Source organism: Eulemur rufifrons, chromosome 20 (genome assembly GCF_041146395.1).
Source record: "Eulemur rufifrons isolate Redbay chromosome 20, OSU_ERuf_1, whole genome shotgun sequence".
NCBI classification, from domain to species: Eukaryota; Metazoa; Chordata; class Mammalia; order Primates; family Lemuridae; genus Eulemur; species Eulemur rufifrons.
This window is the reverse complement of record NC_091002.1, coordinates 4,982,318-5,004,766: the sequence shown is the minus strand read 5'-3', so window position 1 is coordinate 5,004,766 and position 22,449 is coordinate 4,982,318. Positions and strand designations below refer to the sequence as shown.

Genomic DNA, 22,449 nt, shown 5'->3' with positions numbered 1-22,449 from the left:
AGGCTAACGTATTAATTTGTGAGTAAAGAAAAACTGCAGACCCTTCACGCTTCTAATTTAATGCATACTCATTTTATGCCTCCACACCCATCTACTACATCTGCCTGTACACAAAAAAATTAGATGTCAATTTTATCCCGTATAGACACAAAAAAACCATTTCACACCATCTATACATACACACGAAAGACAAAGACCCATCTCACACCATTTATATTAATACAAAAAAATTAAATGTCCAACTCATACCACACACACCAAAGACTATATGGCCTTGTATAACACAGCATGAAGACACCGACCTCATACCAGACACATACACAAAACAGATGAACATTAGGCCCTACATAAAAAAATTAGATACCTACCACACAATATGCAAAATATTAGATAATTATTTAAACCCTATACACACAGAAAAACTAATCTCATACCACACACACACACACACACACACACACGATACTACCTCACACCATACACATACAAAAAATTGCTTATTTCACACTAGACACACACACAAATGAGAAAACAAGCTTTTTCGACCACTTAGACTGAATAGGTCCAAGGAGCAGAGACAGACTGGACCAGAGAGTCCTCGGGGGAGGGAGGGGGGAAGGCCAGCAGGTTGGGCTCCTGATACTTGCTGCCACAGCTTGGGCCTTATGTGAGCCCCGTGTGGGAAGGGGAGGTGAGGAGGCCGACACCCGAGGGCTCCCCTCTGGTGGGGCCCGCTGGCACAGGAAACAGTGGCCACAACCTTCCTTTGTTTAGGTAAACACACAGGCTCACATTCCAGGGCAGATCTATAAACTGGTGGACCTTCCCTGTCCATGAGGATGAAGTCACACCGTCATTTCTGAGGCAGCCTGAGAGTCCGGATCCTGGTCCCTGCTGTGGTATCCCGTGCGTGGGCTTTTAGCAGCTGGGACCTCAAGGGAAGTGCAAGGGACAGGTGTGAGTCATCATGTGGGAGAACAGGTGTGCTTCTGGGATCCGGACAAGCAGCCTCCGCACAGGATGCAAGTGATATAGGATGCACGTGAGATGTGGGCCACCTTGTGGAGGAACCCGTCTGGCAGGCCCAGGTGGCGGGGAAGGGCCATGGCAGAAAGGCCATGCGCTGCGTGAGGTTTCTATTTTCATCCAGACCTTGTGCTGGCCAGCCCTAACCTGGGGGGGCGGTATGGGCAGACAGGCTCCTGCCCCCACATCACTGATGCTCTCTGGGAGGAGCAGATAAAACCAAGTAAACGAAAAAACAGGGTGGGCCCTGACCTCTCATTGTAGAAGGTGAGATTTCCTCTCTGGTATCCTTAGAAAAGGTGCCCTGGCCTCACGTTCCAGTCTTGGCAAATCAATCTAGTGGCTTGATTTGAACAAGATACTGTTTAGGGAAGACACATTAGCTGAAAATGCCTCAGTTAATGTTAATTTGGGGTGCTGATAGAAGCCTACATTTGATTCAAAAAAGAGAGAGAAAGACACTGAAACATAGATTTAGCCATAACTGTATGTATAGAAAGTTATTTTACATGTCTTTGAAGATCATTTTCGGCCGGGCACGGTGGCTCACGCCTGTAATCCTAGCACTCTGGGAGGCTGAGGCAGAGGATCGCTTAAGCCCAGGAGTTTGAGGTTGCTGTGAGCTAGACTGACTCCACAGCACTCTAGCCCAGGCAACAGAGCTAGACTCTGTCTCAAAAATAAATAAATAAATAAATAAATAAAGGCCAGGCGTGGTGGCTCACGCCTGTAATCCTAGCACTCTGGGAGGCTGAGGCAGGTGGATCGCTTGAGGCCGGGAGTTCGAGACCAGCCTCAGCAAGAGCAAGACCCCGTCTCTACTAAAAATAGAATGAAATTATTTGGACAGCTAAAAATATGTATAGAAAAAATTAGCCGGGCATGGTGGCGCATGCCTGTGGTCCCAGCTACTCAGGAGGCTGAGGCAGTAGGATTGCTTGAGCCCAGGAGTTTGAGGTTGCTGTGGCTAGGCTGACACCATGGCACTCTAGCTTGGGCAACAGAGTGAGACTCTGTCTCAAAAAAAAAAAAAAAAAAAAAAAGTAAAAAATGAAGATCATTTTCGAAAGCAAGATGCTACGTCCCTTTGTGTGGAGATCACCAAAGGATGTCTTCAAGAGGTGACTGTCCCAAAGGTGGGAAGATGGATTCTGGGCTCAGGATGATTCTCCTGTGGACAGTATATACCTGGATTCAAAACTCAAGCAGCTTAGACGCTTATGTGGAAGATACTCTTGGAGAGTTAAACAAAACTGTTTCTTTAATGTGAGAAGGGAAAAGGTCATTGTTTCCAAAGAATGGACTTTCCATATTACATGACTTTTTAAAAATTAAACTTCTTACTTTGAGTTAATTGTAGATTCACATGTGGTTGTCAGAAATAATTCAGAGTGATCTTTGATCTTACCTCCCTCAAAGGTAACATCTTGCAGAACACAAATGTATTAATATCACATCCCTGGTACAGACATTGCTACAATCCTCCCAATCTCACTCAGGTTTCCTTTTGCTCACACCCATCATTTGTGTGTGTGCATAGCTTCATCCAAGTGTATCACACATGTATGCTTGTGTGTCCACCACCACAGCCAGGATGTGGGCTGTTCCCAGCACCGCAAGGGTCTCTCCTGGTGCCCCTTTCTGGCCACGCCCACCTCCCTGCAGCCCCACACCTGCCTAGTCCCTAAACCCTGGCCACCACTAATCTGTCCTGCGTTCCTGTGATGTTGTCTTTTCAAAGTTTTTACATAAATGGAATCATACAATTGTAGCCTTTTGGGATTGGCTTATTTTCACTCTGAATAACTCATCCAGGTTGTTGCATTAACAGTCCATTCCTGCTGAGTAATGTTCCATGGTGTGGATGTACTGCAGGGCTTGACCATTCCCCACTGAAGGACATCTGGGTTGTTTTCACTTTTTGGCTATCACAAGTAAAGCTGCTATGAACATCTGGGCACAGGTTTTTGGGTAAACATAAGTTTTTATGTCTCTGGGATAAATGCCCAGGAGTACAATTGCTGGGCCATATGATAACTGCATGTTTAGTTTTATAAGAAACTGCCAACCTTTTTTTCTGCAGTGGCTGTAACATTTTATATTCTTACAAGCAATTTCCAGTTACCCACAGCCTTCCCAGTATTTGGTGCTGTCACTGTTTTTTATTTTAGCCATTCTGAAAGGTGTATAGTGGTATCTCACTGTGGTTTTAATTTGCATTTTCCTAATGGCTAAAGACATTGGTCATTCATCATTATTTGCCATTTGTGTATCCTCTTCAGTGAAATGTCTCTTCATATTCTTTTGCCCATTTTCTAATTTTTTTTTTTCTTTTTTTGAGACAGAGTCTGGCTCTTTTGCCCAGGCTAGAGTGCTGTGGCATCAGCCTAGCTCACAGCAACCTCAAACTCCTGGGCTCAAGTAATCCTTCTGCCTCAGCCTCCCGAGTAACTGGGCTACAGGTATATGCCACCATGCCCGGCTAATTTTTTTCTATATGTATTTTTAGCTGTCCAGATAATTTCTTTGTATTTTTAGTAGAGACGGGGTCTCACTCTTTCTCAGGCTGGTCTTGAACTCCTGACCTCGAGTGATCCTCCCACCTCGGCCTCCCAGAGGTCTAGGATTACAGGCGTGAGCAACCGTGCCCGGCCATTTTCTAATTTTTTTAACTGTTGAGTTTTCAGAGCTCTTTATATAGTTTCAATACCAGGCCTTTCTTAGGTATATGGTTTACAAATATTTTTTCTCAATCTGTGTGTACAAAAACCTTTTGATAGGAATTGTAGTAAACCTATAGATCAATTTAGGGAGAACTGACATCCTTACTATGTTGAGTTTTCCAATCCATGAACATTGTATGCCTCTCCATTTATTTAAGTCTTCATTGATTTCTTTCATTAATGTTGTGTCATTTTTAGCATATAAGTCCTGTACATAGTTCACTAAGTTTATATCCCAGCATTTTAACTTTCTTTGAAGTAATTGTAAACCGTATTGTGTCTTCACTTTTGGTCCCCATGTGTTTCTTGTTGGTATATAGAAATGCAATTGATTGTTGTGTGCTGATCTTGCATCCTAAGCCCTCGCTGCAAATGCTGGAACCTCATGGTCAACTTGCTCACACTCAGGTGTGGATGACAGATGGGGCCTGTTGAAATAGATGAACATTTAAGACAAAACATAGGAACAATATTGTGCATGTCAGATAACAGGGATGTGTTTGAGGGACATGTCTCACTGGTGCCTCCACCCAGACAGCCTCCTTGGGTTTCCCCAGAGCAAGCCAGGCACAGCTGTGGGGTCAGGCTGTTCTTACAGATATGCTGGGACACCCCCTTCTCTCTGCCTGCCAGCCCACATGCCTCTCCATCCTAAGCAGAGGGACAGAAGACTGTGCCTACTCCTCTGCCCAGCTGTTTCCCCAGCTGCAAAATGCAGATAACAACCAGGAGAATGTGTTGTGGAGCTGTCTACGAGGCGGGGAGAGTGCGGAGGGCAGACAGGCTCTTCCTGGCCTCCCCTTCCTCCTCTTGGCCAGCAACGCTGACACCCCCCCCAGTCATGCTTCCCCACCCCCAAGTCTGATGACTAGTCTGGATGTGAGGCTCTCTGCAAATCCAGCCTCCTCTTACAGGCTGGCCTCTGCCTCTCCCTGTGGCTTGCTTGGACCTCAGGAATTTGGGGTCCAGAGCCCCTTTCAGGAGACGCAGACTTTTGCTCGGGCAAGTTACTTCAAGTCCCCGTTTCTTGCATCCTGCCCACATGGGCTTGTCCTGTGTGGCTGTGACTCGGCTGGCCCCTGCAAGGGGGAACTTTTGTCCCTGTTTTTGTAGCAGGGACTTCCATCCTAAGGCTGAAGGAGCAGGGTCCCACTTCACCGACGGGTCCTCTTTCCACCTGATGGGTGGGGACCTCCTCCCCCAGCTTTTCTGGGTGGGCGGGGACTGACCCAATTGCCCCACCTCCGCAGGCGGTCCTGGCGCACGCGGGCCACTCCTAAAGTCTGCACCTCGGGGACCGGTCGGTGACTGGTCAGGGCGCGGCGGGCGATGGAGGAGCCGGCTAGGGCCGGGCCAAGGGTGGCCGCGGACGGGCCCGAAGCCTCCAGGGACCGGACGGAGACAGCCGAGGGCGAGCCGGGGGCCGCCGAGACCCCGGCCCTGGGCGCACGGCCGGCCCACCGTGCCTACGCGCGCCGCTGGGTCTTCCTGCTGGTGGTCAGCCTGCTCAGCTGCTCCAACGCCATGGTACGGCCGGGACTGACTAGGGGGTGCTGGGACAGGGGAGCCCGCGACCCGAGCCAGCAGCTCTGTCCTCGGCCGCTCCCAGCCAGCTGGGTTTCGTTTTCATTCAGCTACAGCACAGCGCACAGGTCCGGTCCGAGGTGTGGGCCGCTGGGCAGCAAGGGCGCCCTCTCCAGGCTGAGGCCGGCGGCCTTGGAAAAAGGGGCAAATCAGGGCACGGAGCAGGGCCGGGTGCCTGGGGGGGGTCTGCCAGTCGCTGGGCCCCAGCCCCCCACCCACCTCCTCCCAGACCCTCCCCAGCCTCCCGTGGCTCCAGCCAGAGGTCTAGGATCCCTCTCCCCAACCCATCATACACAGGTGGGCTTGGAGAAGGAACCTTCCTCCATGCTCCCCAGCCCCAGGACAGGTCACCCAACTTGCCCCTGGACAGGCTTCTATAGGCACCAGAGTGGAGAGAGGGCTTGGAGCTGCCCTTGCTGCCCTGGGGCTCTTTGAGGGGCCTCCTGCTCTCTCACATCTTAGGCTGTTATGGCTCTGTCCTGCCACCCGAGCTTCCAGGCTGTGGCTGCCCCCACATCACTCCCAGGCGTGACTCTCCCTCCCTAATGTGTGTGCAGGAACCTGCCTGTGTTTTCTGGCCCTCCTAGGGAACCTCAGGAACTGGTTGGGCAGCATGGGCCACTATGCAATGGGAAGATGCAGTTGGCAGCAGGATTCACAGTGAGGGAGGTGCCATGTCGCTGTGGGACCATCAGGACGCCAGACCTGCTAACAGGGGTGGGGCACGCAGCGTAGGGGGCTTGGGAACTGTGGGCTCTTGCTCTTCTTTTGGAGCCCCTGCAGGCAGGTTCCTGGGGCCGGTTCTCTCCTTCCTTGCTGGGCAGGTGTGGAGAGCCAGCCCAGCTGACACCAGCTGCATCCGCAGCAGGGCCCTGGGCTCTGCTGGCCGCCCAGTGGCCAGGCCAAGCCCTCGCTCCTGCTGTGGGCTGGCTCCCTGGTCCCCTGTCTAGACACTGGGGAAGCCACAGCTGGCTCTGGGTGGTGGTGAGGGTGCAGAGGGTGCTCTTTGGACACTCAAGGGCACTCTACTGCAATTCTGCACCTTCTTATCTATAAGTCTTCATGGAGCAAACAAAACTCTGCCCCCACACTGAGAATTGCTGTGGTCACCACAGGGAGCAGACAGTATCATATTCCCCCAGCCATGTGCCCCTGAGAGCCACAGCTGCTGGTCTGCTGCCAGGGACCAGGGATCCCAAGTGCCGAGAGGGCAGGTGGAGCAGAGCTGGGGATGGCCCCGAGGAGGGATCCAGCACCCTGGATATGGGGGTGGCGAGGCCGGGAGCAGAGGAAGAGAGTTCTTACACATGATGAGTTAGATAGTCGTCCTCCCTCCATGTCTCTGCCCCGTATGGCTATGGCCTCAGCTCTGGGAAGGGACAAGAACTGAGCTGTGAGTGGGCAAGGGATGGGTTTGGCTTAGCAGGGCAGCTTTGTGAACAGACACCTGGCTTGTCTCACTGGGCAAGGCCAGGCAGGAGGGGGGAGGGCCTGGGCGGGGGCTCTTTCTGAGCCTGGAAAATCTGTCCCTTGCACTGTCCTGAGAAAAAAGGAAGAAAAGGCAGCTATTGCCCAAGCTCACTGTCACGTGAGGCTTAGCAGTCAGGCCTCCAGCGTCATTATGTGTGGGGAAGCCGGGGTCCCACTCCTCTGCCAGAGAGGGTGTGCCCTGGAGCGCCTCCATCCTCAGAGTTGGATTAATCATGACCTTTGGTGAGTAGCACATCCTTGCCACTGGTCCTCGGCTACTAGGCACCCCTATCATAAGGCCTGGCGACTCCCCCTTTGACCCTCCCTTCAGGGTGAGCTGATCACCTCCTCTGGGAAGCCCTCCCCACAGCCCCAAGTGTGCTAGTGCTGTTTGCTGTACATCTGTGGGGTGGAGTCGTCCTGGCACCTGATGATGTCGAAGGTCGGAGCGTTGTTGCTCTGGGGACAGTCTCACCTGCCCAAACACTGGGGTTTCCTACAGGGGAGGTTGGTTGGCCGTGGGCAGGGCCGGCATACACTGCAGGTGTTTCCACCTGAGACTCGGTCCTGAGTTTGCAGACAGGCTGGAGGTACCTTTGCCCATCCCCAGAGCAAAGGGCTCCGAGGTCCCTCCCGCCTCTGGACACTGGCGTCAGCTGCCCTGCATGGCTCTGGGCCCCCCACACCTCCGGCCCTTGTCCACCTGGGATCTGCCATGGTGTCTCCACCACCTTCTGGACCTCAAAGTCTCCCAGAATGTGCTCCCCTGCCCGGCCCATCTTGACACACTATGTGTCCTTGTGACCAGGCACCAGGGCCGTACCCTCCCTCACCCTGGCTTCTCCCCCTTCACTTTCCAAGCTCCAGGTCCACGTCCAGGTGACTTCACCCCTCTGATATTCTGGCCTTTCTGTGTCTCCCTGTCCCCAGCCTGTCACTCCCCCCCCTACTTTCCACATAGCACCTCCCGACGGTGCATGCTCCCCCGCCAGCAGTCATCACCTACCTCAGAGGGTCAGGTCGAGTCCTGGCAGGGCTCATAGTCCTGCAGGCTCTGGGCTGCCCCCCAGGCTGGTCCACAGTCAAGGTCCACGATCAGGGAATGGTCTTCAACCCTGCCACCAGTGGGGGTGTCCTTGGGCAGAAAGACCCCATGTCCGTGTTGGGCTGAGTCCCTACGGCCTTTACAGGCCTCCCTCAGGTTGGCCAGCAAAGCTGGGGGCAGCAGGGGGCTGGGGCCAGAGCCTGGTGGGCAGTGTCTGTGGCCCCTGAGGCTGACTCCTGCGTGCTCCCGCAGCTGTGGCTCAGCTTCGCACCTGTCGCCGACACCATCGCTGAGCACTTCTTCCTGTCCACGGAACAGATCAACTGGCTCTCACTGGTCTACCTTGTGGTGTCCATCCCGTTTGGTGTAGTGGCCATCTGGATGCTGGACTCTGTTGGGCTCCGCGGGGCTGTGAGTCAGACCCCACACCACGACTTGCTCTGTCTGAGATGGGGAAGGGTCCCCTGCATTTGGGTGGGAGAACTACTGCCTTCTCCCCAGACCAGGGTCCACCACCTCTACCAGCCAGGCCTCCCAGGCAGAGCAGTCGGGGTGGCAAGGAGGATGGTGGTCTGGGCGCTGGGAGGGCAGGCATCTAGGGACCCAGGGGGGTGCCTGTGCTGGTGGCAGCACTCCTGACCCCATCCCTACAGACCATCTTGGGCGCCTGGCTGAACTTCGCTGGGAGTGTGCTACGCACCCTGCCCTGCGTGGCCGTTGGGACCCTCCACCCATTCGCCTTCTTCATGGGTGGCCAGAGCCTCTGTGCCCTGGCCCAGACCCTGGTCATCTTCTCTCCAGCCAAGCTGGCTGCCTTGTGGTTCCCAGAGCACCAGCGAGCCACGGCCAACATGATCGCAACCATGTGTGAGTCCAGGGGTGAGGCCACCTGGGTCCCCTCTGGCTGTGTGCTCAGATCCTCTGCTGCCCTGGCTCTCAGCTAAGGCAAGGGACTAGCACCAAAAAGGCTCCTGTGGCCTGGACACAGCGAAGCTGATGTGTTTCTCTGTCCATCCAGCAAACCCCCTGGGCATCCTTGTGGCTAATGTGCTGTCACCTGCACTGGTCAAGAAGGGCGAGGACATTCCCATTATGGTGAGAGCTCATGTGGCACCTGTATGTGTATGTGTGTGAACACACAGGCATATTATATTGTGCATGTGTGCTCTGTGTGTGTAGCCATGGACGTGTGTGGTCTGAGCGTGTGTGTGCTGTGCATGTTCTGTGTGCATACACATGTATATGTGTGGTCCATGTGTGCTGTGTGTGGTGTGTATGCATACCTGTGCATGTATGGTATGTGCATGTGTGTGCTTGTGCATATGTATGGTGTGTGTGTGTGTGTCTCTGTGCAAGTGTGATACACATGCTTATGTATGGTACCTGTATAATATGTGTGCTGTGTGTCTGTGCATACCCGTGCATGTGTATGGTATGAGTGTGTGTGCTTGTGCATATGTGTGGTATGTGTGTCTGTGTGCACATACATGGTGGTGTGAGCATGTGTGTGCCTGTGCACATGTGGTGTGTGCATGTGTGTCTGTGTGCAGTGCATGCATACACATGCATATGCATGGTGCATTTGCGCTGTATGTGCATACATGTGCATGTGTGTAGTGCAAGCATGTGTGCACTGTGCATACCTATGCACATATGTGGTGTGTACATGTGTATGCTTGTGCATGTGTGCATGTGTGTGTATACCCATGCATGTGTGGAGTGTGTGTACATACATGCATACCTGTGCACCCACACCTGTCTGTGTGACCCACCTGTCTATGTTAAGATCTGCTTCTTATGTGGGTGTGCAGCAGGCAGTTAGATGCGGAGTCTGGTGCTCGGGGAGGTCGGGCTGACGTTTTCAAGGAGGGAGCCATCCTTGACGGTCTGCGAAAGCCAGGGCTCCTCATGATGCCCCGCAGCAGGTGTGGAGGAAGCAGAGCAGCTCTCACAGGCCCTGGGACCCAGTGGCCACCCCGAGAGTGGGCAGGAGCGACTGGGGAGAGTGTAGAGTGTGCTGCTGGCAGCCCAGAGCAGGGCCGGGGTGCCATGTGGGGCGTGTGTGTCCATGTGGCCTCCTGTGCACATGCATACCCTTTCCCCAGCTGGGCATCTGTGCTATCCCTGCTGGCCTCGCCTGCCTGCTGGCCACCACCTGCCTCTGGGAGAGTGTGCCCCCCACCCCACCCTCCGCCGGGGCTGCCAGCTCCACCTCGGAGAAGTTCCTGGACGGGCTCAAGCTGGTTGGTGCTGTGGGATGGGGCAGGGTGGACCTGGGGTGGGAGCAGGAGGCCGGGGAGGGGCGCCCCCACCCCCACCCCAGTCTGAGCAGCCCCTCCCCTCCAGCTCCTGCGGAACAAGGCCTACATCCTCCTGGCCGTGTGCTTCGGAGGGGGCACTGGGATCTTCTCCAGCCTCATGGCCCTCCTGGAGCAGATCTTCTGCGCGAGCGGCTACTCCAGTGTGAGCCCTGGGCCCTGCCCTAGAGGGGCTCTGCCTCCCACTGCCCGATATGGCTGTAGTGAGGTGGGGGTGGTGGCTCTGGGAGGGGGTGGGGGGTTGGATGGGAAGGTAGGGGCACCAGGATTCCGTGTGTGGACTCTGCGATGCCCCTTCCTATTAATAGCAAGGCCCCAACCCTGCAGGGCTCCAGGGAAGGGCCACCCTCAGTATTTAGGGATGCAGATGGGAGGCCTTGTTCTGCCCATACATCTCCAGGCTGTGCCCTCTGCCCTCTGGCATCAGTGCTGGGTGTGTCTGTATGTACCTGTGCACGTGTGTGGTATGTGTATGTGCATCTGTTTGTACATGTTTGGCTTCTGCCCTCTGCTTTCTGGCATCAGTGCTGGGTGTGGGGTTTAAGGGACATGTTTCTGCCTCTGCCAGGGGCTCAGAGGCATTAAGGACCCATGGGGTGGGGACAGGCCCTTCCCTTTAGCGATTGTTTTGATCCTAGGGCAGGGGGTGGCATGGCATAGGACACCCTCCCCCCGCCCCCCAGCAGGCAGCCAATAGTGCAGCTGTAGCCTGTGTTGTCATGCCTGGGCTTCAGGCACAGCACAGTGACCCTACTGTGAGCCCCTTGGTGACAGTGTTCTGCCTAAGGATGCTAGCCGCCTCTTGGGCCCTTAGCAGTTCCCTACCCCAGTAAATTGCCCCAGCCTCTCCTCTCCTCCTCCAGGAGTTTTCAGGCCTCTGTGGGGCTCTTTTCATCGTGTTTGGAATTCTGGGGGCGCTGGTTCTTGGCATCTACGTCGACCGGACCAAGTGCTTCACCGAGGCCACCAAGATTAGCTTCTGCCTGACCTCTCTGGCCTGCGTGGCCTTTGCCTTGGTGAGAGTGCCCTCAAGCTGGGACCACCGTGCAGGGGTGGGAGACGGTGCCCCAGGCAGAGGGGCTGGGTTGTGAGGCCTTGGACGGGGCAGTGGGCAGCTTGGCTGGAATAGATTTCTGGACCTCTCAGGCCCAGCCCCTGCCAGCTGGGGTGGCCCCTGGGTGGGGTGGGGCTTCCTCTCACCCATGCAACTGAGTCTGCTGCCTGCCCAGGGCCGGTGGATCTGACCAGGCCCCCATCCTCTGCCGTTTGCTGCCCTCAGGTGTCCCAGCTGCAGGGACAAACCTTTGCCCTGGCCGCCATCTGCTCACTGCTTGGGCTCTTTGGCTTCTCGGTAGCGCCCGTGGCCATGGAACTGGCAGTGGAGTGCTCCTTCCCTGTGGGGGAGGGTGCTGCCGCTGGCCTGGTCTTTGTGCTGGGGTGAGTGTCCATCTGCCCCTGCTGCACCCTGGGAGCCCAGAGACCCTCCTCTGTCCCACCTCAGGCTGCCCAGCCCAGGCCCCTTTTCTATGAATCAAGGGACCTGCCTGCTCCGGCAAGGGCTGAGTGATACTAAGCACCTGGGCCAGCCATGGGGGCCCATGCCAGCCAGAGCTGGGCACTGCCCTCGGAGGGACCAGTGGCACAGTGGGTGGCACAGGTGTTGGCCCCTTCTCAGGGTGGCGTCTGGCTCTGGTGGGTGGGCAGTGATGCTGGCAGGGGCTGAGGGCCATGTGTGTCCAGGCAGGTGGAGGGTGTGATTATCATGGTGGCGCTGATGGCGCTGACTGTGCGTCACCGAGAGCCATCATTCTCCACCTGCAAGCATGGCGAGGACCCCCTTGACTGGACAGGTAAGTGCCCCTTTGGGAGCCCCGGGGAGCAGAGGCCAGGCCAAGCCTGCTCAATTGGAATAGCCCTGGAGCCCCCACTCCGTGCCCCGCCTCTCAGCCCCATTGGCTCTCCTCAGTGGGTGGGTGCTGGTGGGGTCAGAGGTCAACAGGCAGAACCCCTGGGGTCAGCATGGTCCGTGAAGCCCAGAGCCCTGACAAATGCCAAATGCCAGTGTGAGTTGTTTTAAGCCAGGTAAAGAGAAAGAGAAACAGAGAGACATGGTGGCAGAGATCTGAGAGTGGAAAGGGCGGGAGAGGGGGGAGAGAGAGACAGAGATAGGGAGAGAGACAGGCAGACACAGAGAGACAGAGGGAAAGAGACAGAGAGATATGGTGGCAGAGATCTGAGAGTGGAAAGACGAGATGGAGGGAGACAGACAGAGAGGGAGACAGAGACAGAGAGGGGAGTAGGGCGGAGATCAGAGGTGGGGGTTGCACACCCATTTCCTGACCCCATGCTGGTGACCTCAGAGCTTACAGCTCTTGGAACCTGGGTCTGCAAACACCCCTTCACCCTTTGGGGTCTGCCGGAGGCTGGGAACAGGGTTTGTTTCCAGGGTTGCTCTGTGGTTTGGTTAGTGGGGTCTGCATGGGTCGGGATCATATCTGCCCATCTGTGGCCACTAGGCTTGGCTGTGCTCTCATGTGGGGAGCTCTGGCTGTGGTGACAGAGCTGTGTGCTGTGTCCCCAGGGTCCCTGCTGCTGCTGGCCGGCCTGTGCACCCTCTTCAGCTGTGTCTTGGTGCTCTTCTTCCACACCCCATACCGGCGCCTGAGGGCCGAGTCTGGCGTGTCCCCCTCTGCCCAGGACATGTGCCCAGGAGCTGAAGACCATGAGTCCAACCCTGAAATCACCCCTTGAGGCTCCCAGCACGGCACTCCAGTCGGTTCTTCTGGCTCTGTCTCCCTCCTTCAGGAGCGGCCAAGGTCTGAGAGACTCTGATCAGGGACATCTTGTGAAGGGGAGGCTGGAGGGGCAGGTGTGGGCCACCTTGGCTGTGCCAGCCACGCCTGAGAGCCCGTCACAGAAACTCAGGGGCTTTGGGGCACCCAGGACACGGCCAGGCAGGGCAGACCCTGTGGCTGCACGGAGAAGAGCTACTGCCCTGCGGACACTGACCGGGCAGGACACCCCAGCAGGCCAGACAGGCACACTGGAGGGCGGCGCAGCAGCCGCGCCGCAGTCGGCCTGGCACGGGAGTTCGGCTGAGGCGCAGCTCAAGGGTGGGGTCCCGGGGACCCCTCATGGCCGAGTCTGGAGTGGACAGGTGAAGGGAGCCCCCTCCGCTGCTAGCCTGGGAGGGCCAGTCCCAGCCCGCGGCCGCGCACACCCCGCACTGCAGGCGGACACTCGCGGGGCCCTCACTCCTTTTCCTCCCCGTGGGTGGTCACGCAGCTCAGCACCCTGTAGTCGAGGTTGCCCGCTGCGTCGACGGTGGCGAACTGGAACATCTGGTCGCCCTGCGAGCGGTGCGCGAGTCAAGCTGCGATTACAACCCATCGCTACACCGCGGCCGCTCTGGTCTGGCTTCTGGTCTGACTTCTGCACGGGGGTGGGGATGGGCGCCGGGCGGGGGATGGGCCAGAGGGGCGGAGCCTAGGGGAGGGGAGGGGCGGAGCCTAGCGGAGGAGAGGGGCGGGGCGGGGCAGAGACGAACGCATCGCCTGGGCTCTCTGCCTGACCTGAGCCCATAGTCCGTCCGCCATTCCCAAGCTGGTCAGCGGTGCCCAGGTGACCAGCACCGTGGGGAGGGCTATGTGAGGTGTGCGGTGAATAGGGTCCTAGCAGGTGGGAGAGCTGTGGTCGCACCGCTGGCGCGGGGCGTGCGGGATGGGGGTTGGGGGATGGGACAGCATTGTGAGCCCTGCCCCTCAGGCCAGGACAGATGGCACTGGCCGCTGGGTGGCCTCCAGCCGCTGACCTAACCCCTCTGAGCGGTTCCGTCTCTCAAATGGGCACTTGAAGGAGCGCAGTGCTGCGGCCTCTGGGGCCAGCGCTTCCCCTGGCTGACCGGGGAGCCCTGCTTGAGAGAGGGCTGTGGGGGAAGGGGGCGGGGGCTGTGGCCGAACCTCATCTGCGGTCATCTTGTCAGCCTGGGACATCAGCAGACGTTTGATGCTGAGGAGAAGGAGGTGAAGGAGCCCAGTTAAGCTTTGAGAAAAGGGGTGGGTCGGGGGCTGGCAGGAGGGGTGACCCATGGGGGATGGGTGCTGCAGAGACCAGAGGGTGGGGCCCACGTGCTGCATCGGCACCCTTCCCCGCAGGCGTGGCACCTCTGAGGTCACCACTCAGATGTCATCACTCCTGGGGGTTTGCCTGGGGACATCTGATGGCGAGGAAGACTAAGGGAGAACAGAGGCAGTGCCTGTACACCAGAATATCCCCTTTCCCCAGCTCTGGGCACCAGGCAACTCTCCATAAAAGGGGCTAAAGGCAGAGCACAGGTTAGAGGAACAATGGCCACCTGGGGTGCCTGGTGCCTGTGCAGGTTGGTCTCCACTTAGTTATTCCAAGGACTCAGCACATGGGACAGCCACTCAAGGCCCTGCAGCTGGTCAGAGGTGGGGGTGGGGTGGGGGGGGCTTGGTGTCCAGGTGGCCGACAGTCCCTCGCTGGGGCAGTGTCCCTAGTGGGGGAGGCCATCAGGGAGCCCTTGGAGACTCCAACGTACTGCCCAAAGCCTGGCACTCACTATTCCTTGTTGATGCTGCCTTTGCCCTTGGGGTCGAGCATCTTGAAGGCATTTAGAATGGTCTCCTCAGCTTCCGTACCTGCCCACAAAGAGGCCTTGAGCCCTAGGCATTTGGGCTCCCAGTCCTGCTCCAGGCTGCCAAGGACAAACAGGGAAGGAGGGAGACCAGCTCTGTTCCCAGGGCTCCAAGCCTCGGTCCACATGGCACCTTCAGCCTGGAAGTCCCCAGGGTTAGCCCAGGCCTGAGTTGGGGGCAAGTGCTCCGTGAGGAGGGACCAAGCCCTCACCAGCTGGGCCAGCAGCAGGTGTAGGGCAGGGAGTGAGTGTCCGAGCACACATACTCTGGGGTGGCTGACAGGGGCCCTACCAAACTGGGTCCCAGAATGCCAGGTCCTGGGGCTTCCCATCAAGAGATCAGAAATTGCGGACATTCATGTGAAATGGATTTCTAAGTGTCAGGAGCCCCACCCAAGGAGGAGGGGGCTGGCCCCAGGCACTCACCGCTCAGTTTCTCCCCAAACAGGTTCAGGAACATGGTGAAGTTGATGGGCCCTGAGGCCTCCTTAAGCATGTCATCCAGCTAGTCATCCTTGACATTGATCTTGCCTATGGCAGGCACGGGGCAGGTGTGCCACTGGGGAGGACCCACTCTGCCCCACTGGTCCTTGCTGATATGTCTGCTGTTCCACTGGCAGGCAGGCAGGTGGCCCCAGAGCAGTGACAAAGGAGGGGGGACAGGAGGTGCTCGGCCAGGCCTGTCGGGGTGCAGGCTGGGGTGTGTCAGCCTCACCCCAAACCCTGAGCCTTGGAGACTAGTGTCGAGGGCAAGAGCAGAGGAGGCACAGACCTTTGGAAACACTGTGATCTGCCATTGTTATGAGGGAAGGTGGGTCACTTATGACCCCCTCACCCAGGTGGAAACCAGTTCCCAGCTCCCAGGGCAGGACCTCAGGCCAGAGGCAGCTGCTGGGGACAGGATGACCCTGGTGAGGAATGGCGGCTGGGCATGGCTGTGCAGCGCTCGGGGTCTGCTCGGCAGAGGAGGGGGTGTCTCATACCCTCCCTGGAGCCCCCTGCCCCACAGCCCACCCTGGGTTTTCATGCTTGGGCTGTGCCACCCACCCTGTCTCACCCTGGGATGCTGTCTGGTAGCTCTGACCAAACCAGGCAGCTGCAGCCACCCCCACACAGCCTGTGGGGATATGGGGTCAGCCTTTGAGGCCAATGCCCTGGGTCCACTCGAGGAGGAAGGGTGAGGGTGTCCAGGTGGACGTTCCCCACTTGCCTCCTCTGTGGGCTGTGATGCGTTCTGCCCCGGCACCTACCCAGGGACTCATAGGTGTCCTTCAGGTCCTCCTTGTCAGTGAAGCCATCTCGGTTTTGATCCATGAGCGTGAACGCCTGGGGACCAAGGCCAGGTCTCTGTGCTGCAGCCGGCCAGCCCCACCCCTGCCCTCAGCCCCCAGCTCCTCAGCCCCGGGGTGAAGACAGGCTCCCATTCCTACTGGCTCTGGAGTGAGGCCCACATGGGGTCTTCCCAGCACAAGCTTCTGGGAAAAGGGGTTCCTAGTGAAAGAGGAAGTCTCACCTCCTTGAGCTCCTGGATCTGAGTTTGCTCGAAGTTGGAGAAGACATTGGACGATGCCCTCTGGGCACGAAGGGCCCCGCCTTCCTTCTTCTTGGTCTTTCTGCTGGCCTGAGATGAGAGAACCGAGGCTGAGAGTCCCTAGGCTGGCTGGGGGAAGCTTCTGGGGCACCCTGAGTTTTGGGAGACTGAACTCAGAGGAGGGCCCTTGGGGCTGGAGTGGCCGGGCAGCTGGGGAGCATGCCCGCCCCAAGCCCGGGTGCCTGGGGGGCAGTTGCAGGTGTCTGGCGTGGGCATAGGGAGTCGGGGAAGGGCAGTGGTTCCCAGAGGCCCTGAAAGAACACAATGGGCTCAGCTCAGGGCCCTGCAGGAGCCAGCTTAGCCTTGAGGGCTCGAGGGGCAGATGGACTCCGTCGGTGGGCTTGTTATGGGCAGTGGGCTTCCATGATGGCCAGGACCCTCCATCCTGCCCCAGACTGTCACCATGGCAGCATGGGGCATGACCTTCCCACCCTCCACACATCCATGCCCACACATGCACACTCATGTGCATGTTCACACACGCACGCACGCACGCTCATGTAAGTGTGCACACACATTTAAACACACTTGTGCACGTACACACGCCCCTGCCCCAGTGCCTGCCTGGCCACCCTCACCATGCCTGGGCTGCCTGATGCGATGCCTCTGTGCTCCTCCCCGCCCAGGTCCAGCCCATCTTAAGCTCCTGTCTGGTTCCCCAGGACAGCTCAGACTTCAGCTGCCACTCCCTACAAGGACAGGCTTAAGGCCACCCAGGGGACTGGACAACTGCAGAGTGAGCTTCAGCAACCTGGTGGTGACTCAGTCACGCTCACCCTGCCCCACCCAGGAAAGCCGCAAGTCTCTCACCACCCCGACCAAGAAGGCCACTTGCACACACTCTTGGCTGAGGAGCTGAGGGCCTGCTGGGGTACCCTGAGCCCTGGCAGGGCTACAGGAACTGCAGGGGCCAGAGGAAGGGGCACCTTTTCCAGGTTTGCACAAAGTTGCTGTGAGTGGCCCCGGTGACTGGTCAGCAAGCCTTTGCATAACACATTCTGTGTGTCAGCAGTTTCTGTGGCACTGTCCTCACCTCCCTGCCTCAGTAGCAGACAACAGTCAGCCCACAACCCTGGCCATGGGACCCCCCCCCCAATTCTGGCCTCACGGCTAGAAGCCCCTGGCCTGGCCCATGGAACATGATATTTATTGGCTTGGCAGAGCCAGCCAGTCTGCCCTGGCCCAGGGCCCAGGTCTTCCTACTACACCATAGCCTTGTGGGCAGAGTCTGGGGAAGGGACCTGGCCTGGGGGCCATTTGGTAGTGCCAGATGTCAGAGACCACCTCAGAGTCAGAATCCAGATGCCCTGGTCCGGGGTGGGTCTGCAGGCCAAACAGGACTAAGGAGGAGGCCTGCAGGTTGAGCAACATGGGCAGGTGGGACCCGAAGCCTGGAGAACAAACCCTCAGAGCCTCCTAGGCCTGTGGCAGGGAGGGGTTGGGGGGGGGGCAGCGGAAAGCAGGACACAGGGCAGCCACAGCCATTGGTGCTGCAGTGGGCGAGGGGTGGGAGCGAGCGTGTGTAGCCACTAGAGCTGGGGGGCCCCGTGGGGCACATGTCTGAACCATGTCGAGTTTGCCAAAGCTAGAAAGACAGAGGTGCCATTGGAGTGTCCACTGCAGCAGAGGTCTCTGGTCGCAGATAGTTTCCCCTAGGTGTCACCTCATGCAATCCCCAGGGTCAGTGGATCTTCAGAAGGCGCTGACACCCTGAAGTCGAGGACCCTGGAGAGGCTTGACCTGCCTGGGAGGGATGTGGGGGAGGCTGCCAGAGGGAAGAATGCGTGACCAGATGTGGGAAATGGGGCAGGGTTAGGGAACGAAGGGCAAGGATCTGAGTGGGACCCTTAGTGGCACTGGTGGGCCACTGGGATTGCCACACTGAGATCTGCACTCAGAGGGCCCCTACAGCTGCCAGGAATGCGAACAGAGCCCCCGGGAGGCTCCCTGCCACTGGAGTCTGAGCATAGCACTAAAGATAGCAGCAGAGCCTGGGAGAGTATTGGGATTCTGCACCGACAGCTGACCCCAACAGGTGCAGAGGCCTCAGCAGGTGGCCCCAGTGTCCCGAGCCAGGTGGGACCCTCCCCCACAAACTCTTAGGAAGGCCCCTGAGCCACAGTAGGTTTCCACCACCTTTAGGGGCGCTCCCCGGGTGAGCGTGAATGTGTGTGGCCTCTGCTGGTCCCCTGTCCTGCCTCCCCTGGAAGCTGCAGTTATACCCCGACACTTTGGCCCCACCATAGGCCCTAGAGACACTTATTTTTGATTCTGGAAGCAGAAGTTGCTGAGGAGTCTGGTTTATTTTAAAATGCAGTGAAGGAAAAACCTGGTGTCACCTGAGGGCATCTGCCCAGCTGCTCAAAGGCAAGAACGGGAGGAAGGGGTGCCCAGCTCCCACGGCTGCCAAGGTGTGCTTTGTGCCCTGTGGGATCGGTGTGGCCAACACTTCCTGGGGGGGGGGGGAGGGGACAGCATGCTCCTGGCTGCCTGAGGACAAGGTTCAGGCAAGAAGACCTCACGCAGGAGTCTTCAGGGGCTCCAGGTCATCCTCACAGGGGGTAGAGAAAACAGTGGGGTGGCCTTATAGCATTGGCCTGGTCTCCCCAGCCCAGGAAACAGTGCAGATGAATTCTCATTTCCTAGCTGGTGGACCCAAGGCCTAGATTCCAGAGTAAGCCAGGAGAGGGTGCAGGCTCTGCCCAGGTGACTAGAGGGCAGCTCATACCTCCCTGGGTGCCCAGGCTGGCTGGGCTCATTGGTCCTCTCCCCCTCAGGATTGTGAGCACCTGCCATATGTCCTGGAGTTTTCAATGTTGCATTTTATTCACTGAAGATTCACAGTTAAGTTCTCTTTGTTGGCTAGGCACAGTGGCTCGTGCCTGCAAATCTAGCACTTTGGGAGGCCAAGGTGGGAGGATCGCTTAAGGCCAGGAGTTGGAAACTAGCCTAGGCAACACAGCAAGACCCCGTCTCTACAAAATATATATTAAAAAATGAGCCAGGTTTGGTGGTAAGTGCCTGTAGTTCCAGCTACAAGGGAAGCTGAAGGATTGCTTGAGCCCAGGAGTTGGAGGCTGCAATGAGCCATGATCAAGCCACTGCACTCCAGGCTGGGTGATAGAGGAGACTCTGTCCCTTAGGAAAAAAGTTCTCTTTGTAAACACATGGATGTGATGGTGAATAAGGGTGGGCCTCTCCCCATCCCAGCAGAGGATATTAGTGGAGCCCCAAGCCTCGGTTCCCGAGGAGTTTCTGCCCTGAGCAGTGGAGGGCGAGGAGGTTGGAGCACAGGCAGCCGCAGGGAGGTACTGAGGCACTACTGCTTTGTTGAGGCAAAGGGAGCTGATGGCAGGAGGGGGGCCCAGAACCCCAGAAGAGTGGTGCTCCCATGTAGGCTCCAGGCCTGCTTTCCATGGGAATGGTGTGTCAGCACAGTGGCATAGCTGGGAGGCTGTGGACACCGCTGGTCCCATTTTTGGGCTGCCCTCGCCAAGGCTGACCACGGGGCTGTAGGACACAGGTAGCTATTGTGAGGTGGGCAGAAGCCAGCAGAGACTGGTGTGGGAGCTGAGTGTTCCCCAGGCCTGGGTTGAGGTGGGCCTTGGAGCGTGGGACTGTGGGATCCTGAGGGCTTGAGTTAGAGGGACGAAGGGAACAGCATGTGTTAGGGGTGGTCTTCCCAAGACTCCAGCCCCTCCTCTGGATGGGAGTGATGAGGGCTCCCAGGGTAAGGAAGCTCTAGCCTTGCTATGGGGCCAGAGCCTGGGACTCAGTGACCGGTGATCTGAAGGCAGGGTGGTCGCACGAGGAGGGCACCGAAGCGCCATGCTCTTCCTGGCCGGTCTGAGGGAGCCCACTGTAAGGTTTTTGGGTGGTGGGCGCCAGAGAAAGAAAGACGAGCAGAGTTGAAAGGGGTAAGCAACGAGGCTTTATTTGAGTGCTCCTGGGCAAGGGTAATGGGTCCCAAGAGAGGGTCCCGGGAGAGAGGGGCCCGAGAAGTCACGCCGCCCTTAAGTTTTGAGTAGGCTTATATATGTTTTTAGAGTTAGGGGATGGGGGTTTCTTTGGCGCCAAGAGTTTCAGTGTGAAGAGTCGGGAATTCTTAGGGCAAGTATTGAGAAATAGGAGGGGCTGGTGGTATGTGTGGACTCCAGGACCGGAGACCCTTATCAGGGCAACCATCCAGGTGTGGTTATTCTTTAATTTAGCTGGGCCTAGCAGGCATTGTTTTCGGCAGGTCTCCTGGGCTGCTTCTTTTTTTCATTAGGGAGGGGAGGGGTGCCCGCCACCAGCCTTACACCCACCTGTGCTAGGCTCACTCGGTACCAGGGACCTGGCTCCCGGCCCAGCACTGCCCTCGGAGGCTGCGTGCCCAGGGGCTGGGACGAACCTGGGGGCCGGCCCGGAGCCACCCTCTACCTGAGAGCTCCAGGGCTTGGAGGGTATTCTCCCAGGCAGGAGGGTAGAGCCGACTTGACTGGACCCACGCCCGAGCCCTCCCTGGGAAAGAAGCCCACCCACGCCGCCCGGCTCAAGACTCTGCAGCACAAGGCCACAGCGCGTGCGCAGCCGCTCGCGACCGCACGCCCGGCTCTTGTGCGCGTGCGCGCATGTGACGTAATCCACCGAACGTGGCGCACCGTCACCCTCCAGCTACCAGGGGGCGCCGCCGGAGCGCTTTGGCTGCCACGGCGCGTGCGCCCCTCCGGAGCGCATTTGCTTCCCGGCTTTCCCGGCCCTTGGGGCGTCCTCTTCAACCCTTGAGTTGTGCTTCCGGTGCGAAGATCAGGGCCAAGATGGTGCCGCCGGTGCAGGTCTCTCCGCTCATCAAGGTGAACCAGGCTTCATGGCCGCCGCCCGGTGCTCAGAGCCCTCGCGTCCTGCCCCGCCCGTCCCGCAACACCCGCCCCGCGAATCCCGGCCCCTGCCCCGCGCCCCGCGCCCCCGCCCCGGTCCTCCCGCCCAGCGTCCCCGGCCGCGCTGACTGCCCTCTCCCACTGCTCTCTCCTGCAGTTCGGCCGCTACTCTGCCCTGTTTCTCGGCGTGGCCTACGGAGCCACACGCTACAGTAAGTGACGGTGGGGCCAGGGCCGGGGGCTGCTCGGCTTCCCTGTGGGACTCCCAGTGCCGTTTAGTAAATCCCAGCGCAGAAAGGGGACAGGGGCGGGTGCGAGGCTGCAGGACACATCCTCCATCCTAGACCTGCAGAGGCGCTAGCGGACTTGGCCCCCCGGGCGCAGCCACAGCGCAGACGTAGGGTTGACTTGAGATCGGCTTACCGACAGTGCAGGCTCCTGAGGCCCGGGCGCCTGGTTCTTGATGAAAGCTGGTACCGAGCGGGTGTTGGAGTGCTGAGATCTGACGGGAGGCAAGTGGACCTCCGAGGGTTGGCAGAGGACCTAGGGAGCAAGTGCGTGAGGGGTGGGCTGCAGGGACCCTGTAGCTTCTGGATTGAGCTCTTTTTGGGATCAGGATCAGGCCTTGGTCTGCATTGAGGTAAAGGAGAGTAGACAGCAGGTGTATCTGGTTCACAGCATCGCTGAAGACACCTTGACCTGTGGACTCAGTTCCTTTTATGCCGCGTTTTCAGTGAATTGAACACCCTCCCAACAGGTTACCTAAAACCCCGGGCAGAAGAGGAGAGGAGGATAGCAGCAGAGGAAAAAAAGAAGCAGGATGAGCTGAATCGGATTGCCAGAGAACTGGCAGAAGGTACTTGTGTCACTGGTTCTTGATTGTCCCCTCCCAAGTTTTCAGGAAAAATAGCTGATCTCCAAGTGAGCCCTCTATTTGAGGGTGGGGCTGCCTCTCCTTTTGTCTAGCAGTGGCCCAGTGTGAAGAAGAGTGCTTGGGTTCTCCTTTGTGGAGGAGGGGGCGGAACGGGTCTTGGTGATAGTCTTTGTTGAGGCCCAGGCCACGCTGCCCATGTGAAGCCACTTTACCCCCACTTAGAGGCCATGAGATGAACACACTTTCCCCCTGATGGCCTCAGCAGAGGCAGGTCCAGGTGTGCAGGGTTAAGGAGACAAACA

General features: G+C 57.8%; 2 protein-coding genes across 2 annotated transcripts; one reads left to right on the top strand and one right to left on the bottom strand.

Moving 5' to 3' along the window:
• The first annotated feature begins 5,078 nt into the window (after positions 1 to 5,078).
• On the top strand, positions 5,079 to 12,968 carry SLC49A3 (solute carrier family 49 member 3). Its single transcript, XM_069495688.1, has 10 exons — positions 5,079 to 5,276; positions 8,101 to 8,259; positions 8,502 to 8,715; positions 8,867 to 8,943; positions 9,954 to 10,095; positions 10,181 to 10,311; positions 11,030 to 11,182; positions 11,446 to 11,603; positions 11,907 to 12,016; positions 12,748 to 12,968. The coding sequence occupies exons 1-10, from the start codon at positions 5,079 to 5,081 to the stop codon at positions 12,915 to 12,917; spliced, it is 1,512 nt and encodes a 503-aa protein (XP_069351789.1). The 3' UTR covers positions 12,918 to 12,968.
• A 449-nt stretch (positions 12,969 to 13,417) lies between these two features.
• On the bottom strand, positions 13,418 to 16,137 carry MYL5 (myosin light chain 5). The gene is given in 5 exon segments (XM_069495689.1): positions 13,418 to 13,516; positions 14,126 to 14,174; positions 14,749 to 14,827; positions 15,250 to 15,354; positions 16,074 to 16,137. Coding segments are annotated over 5 exon segments (396 nt in total).
• Positions 16,138 to 22,449: the final 6,312 nt, after the last annotated feature.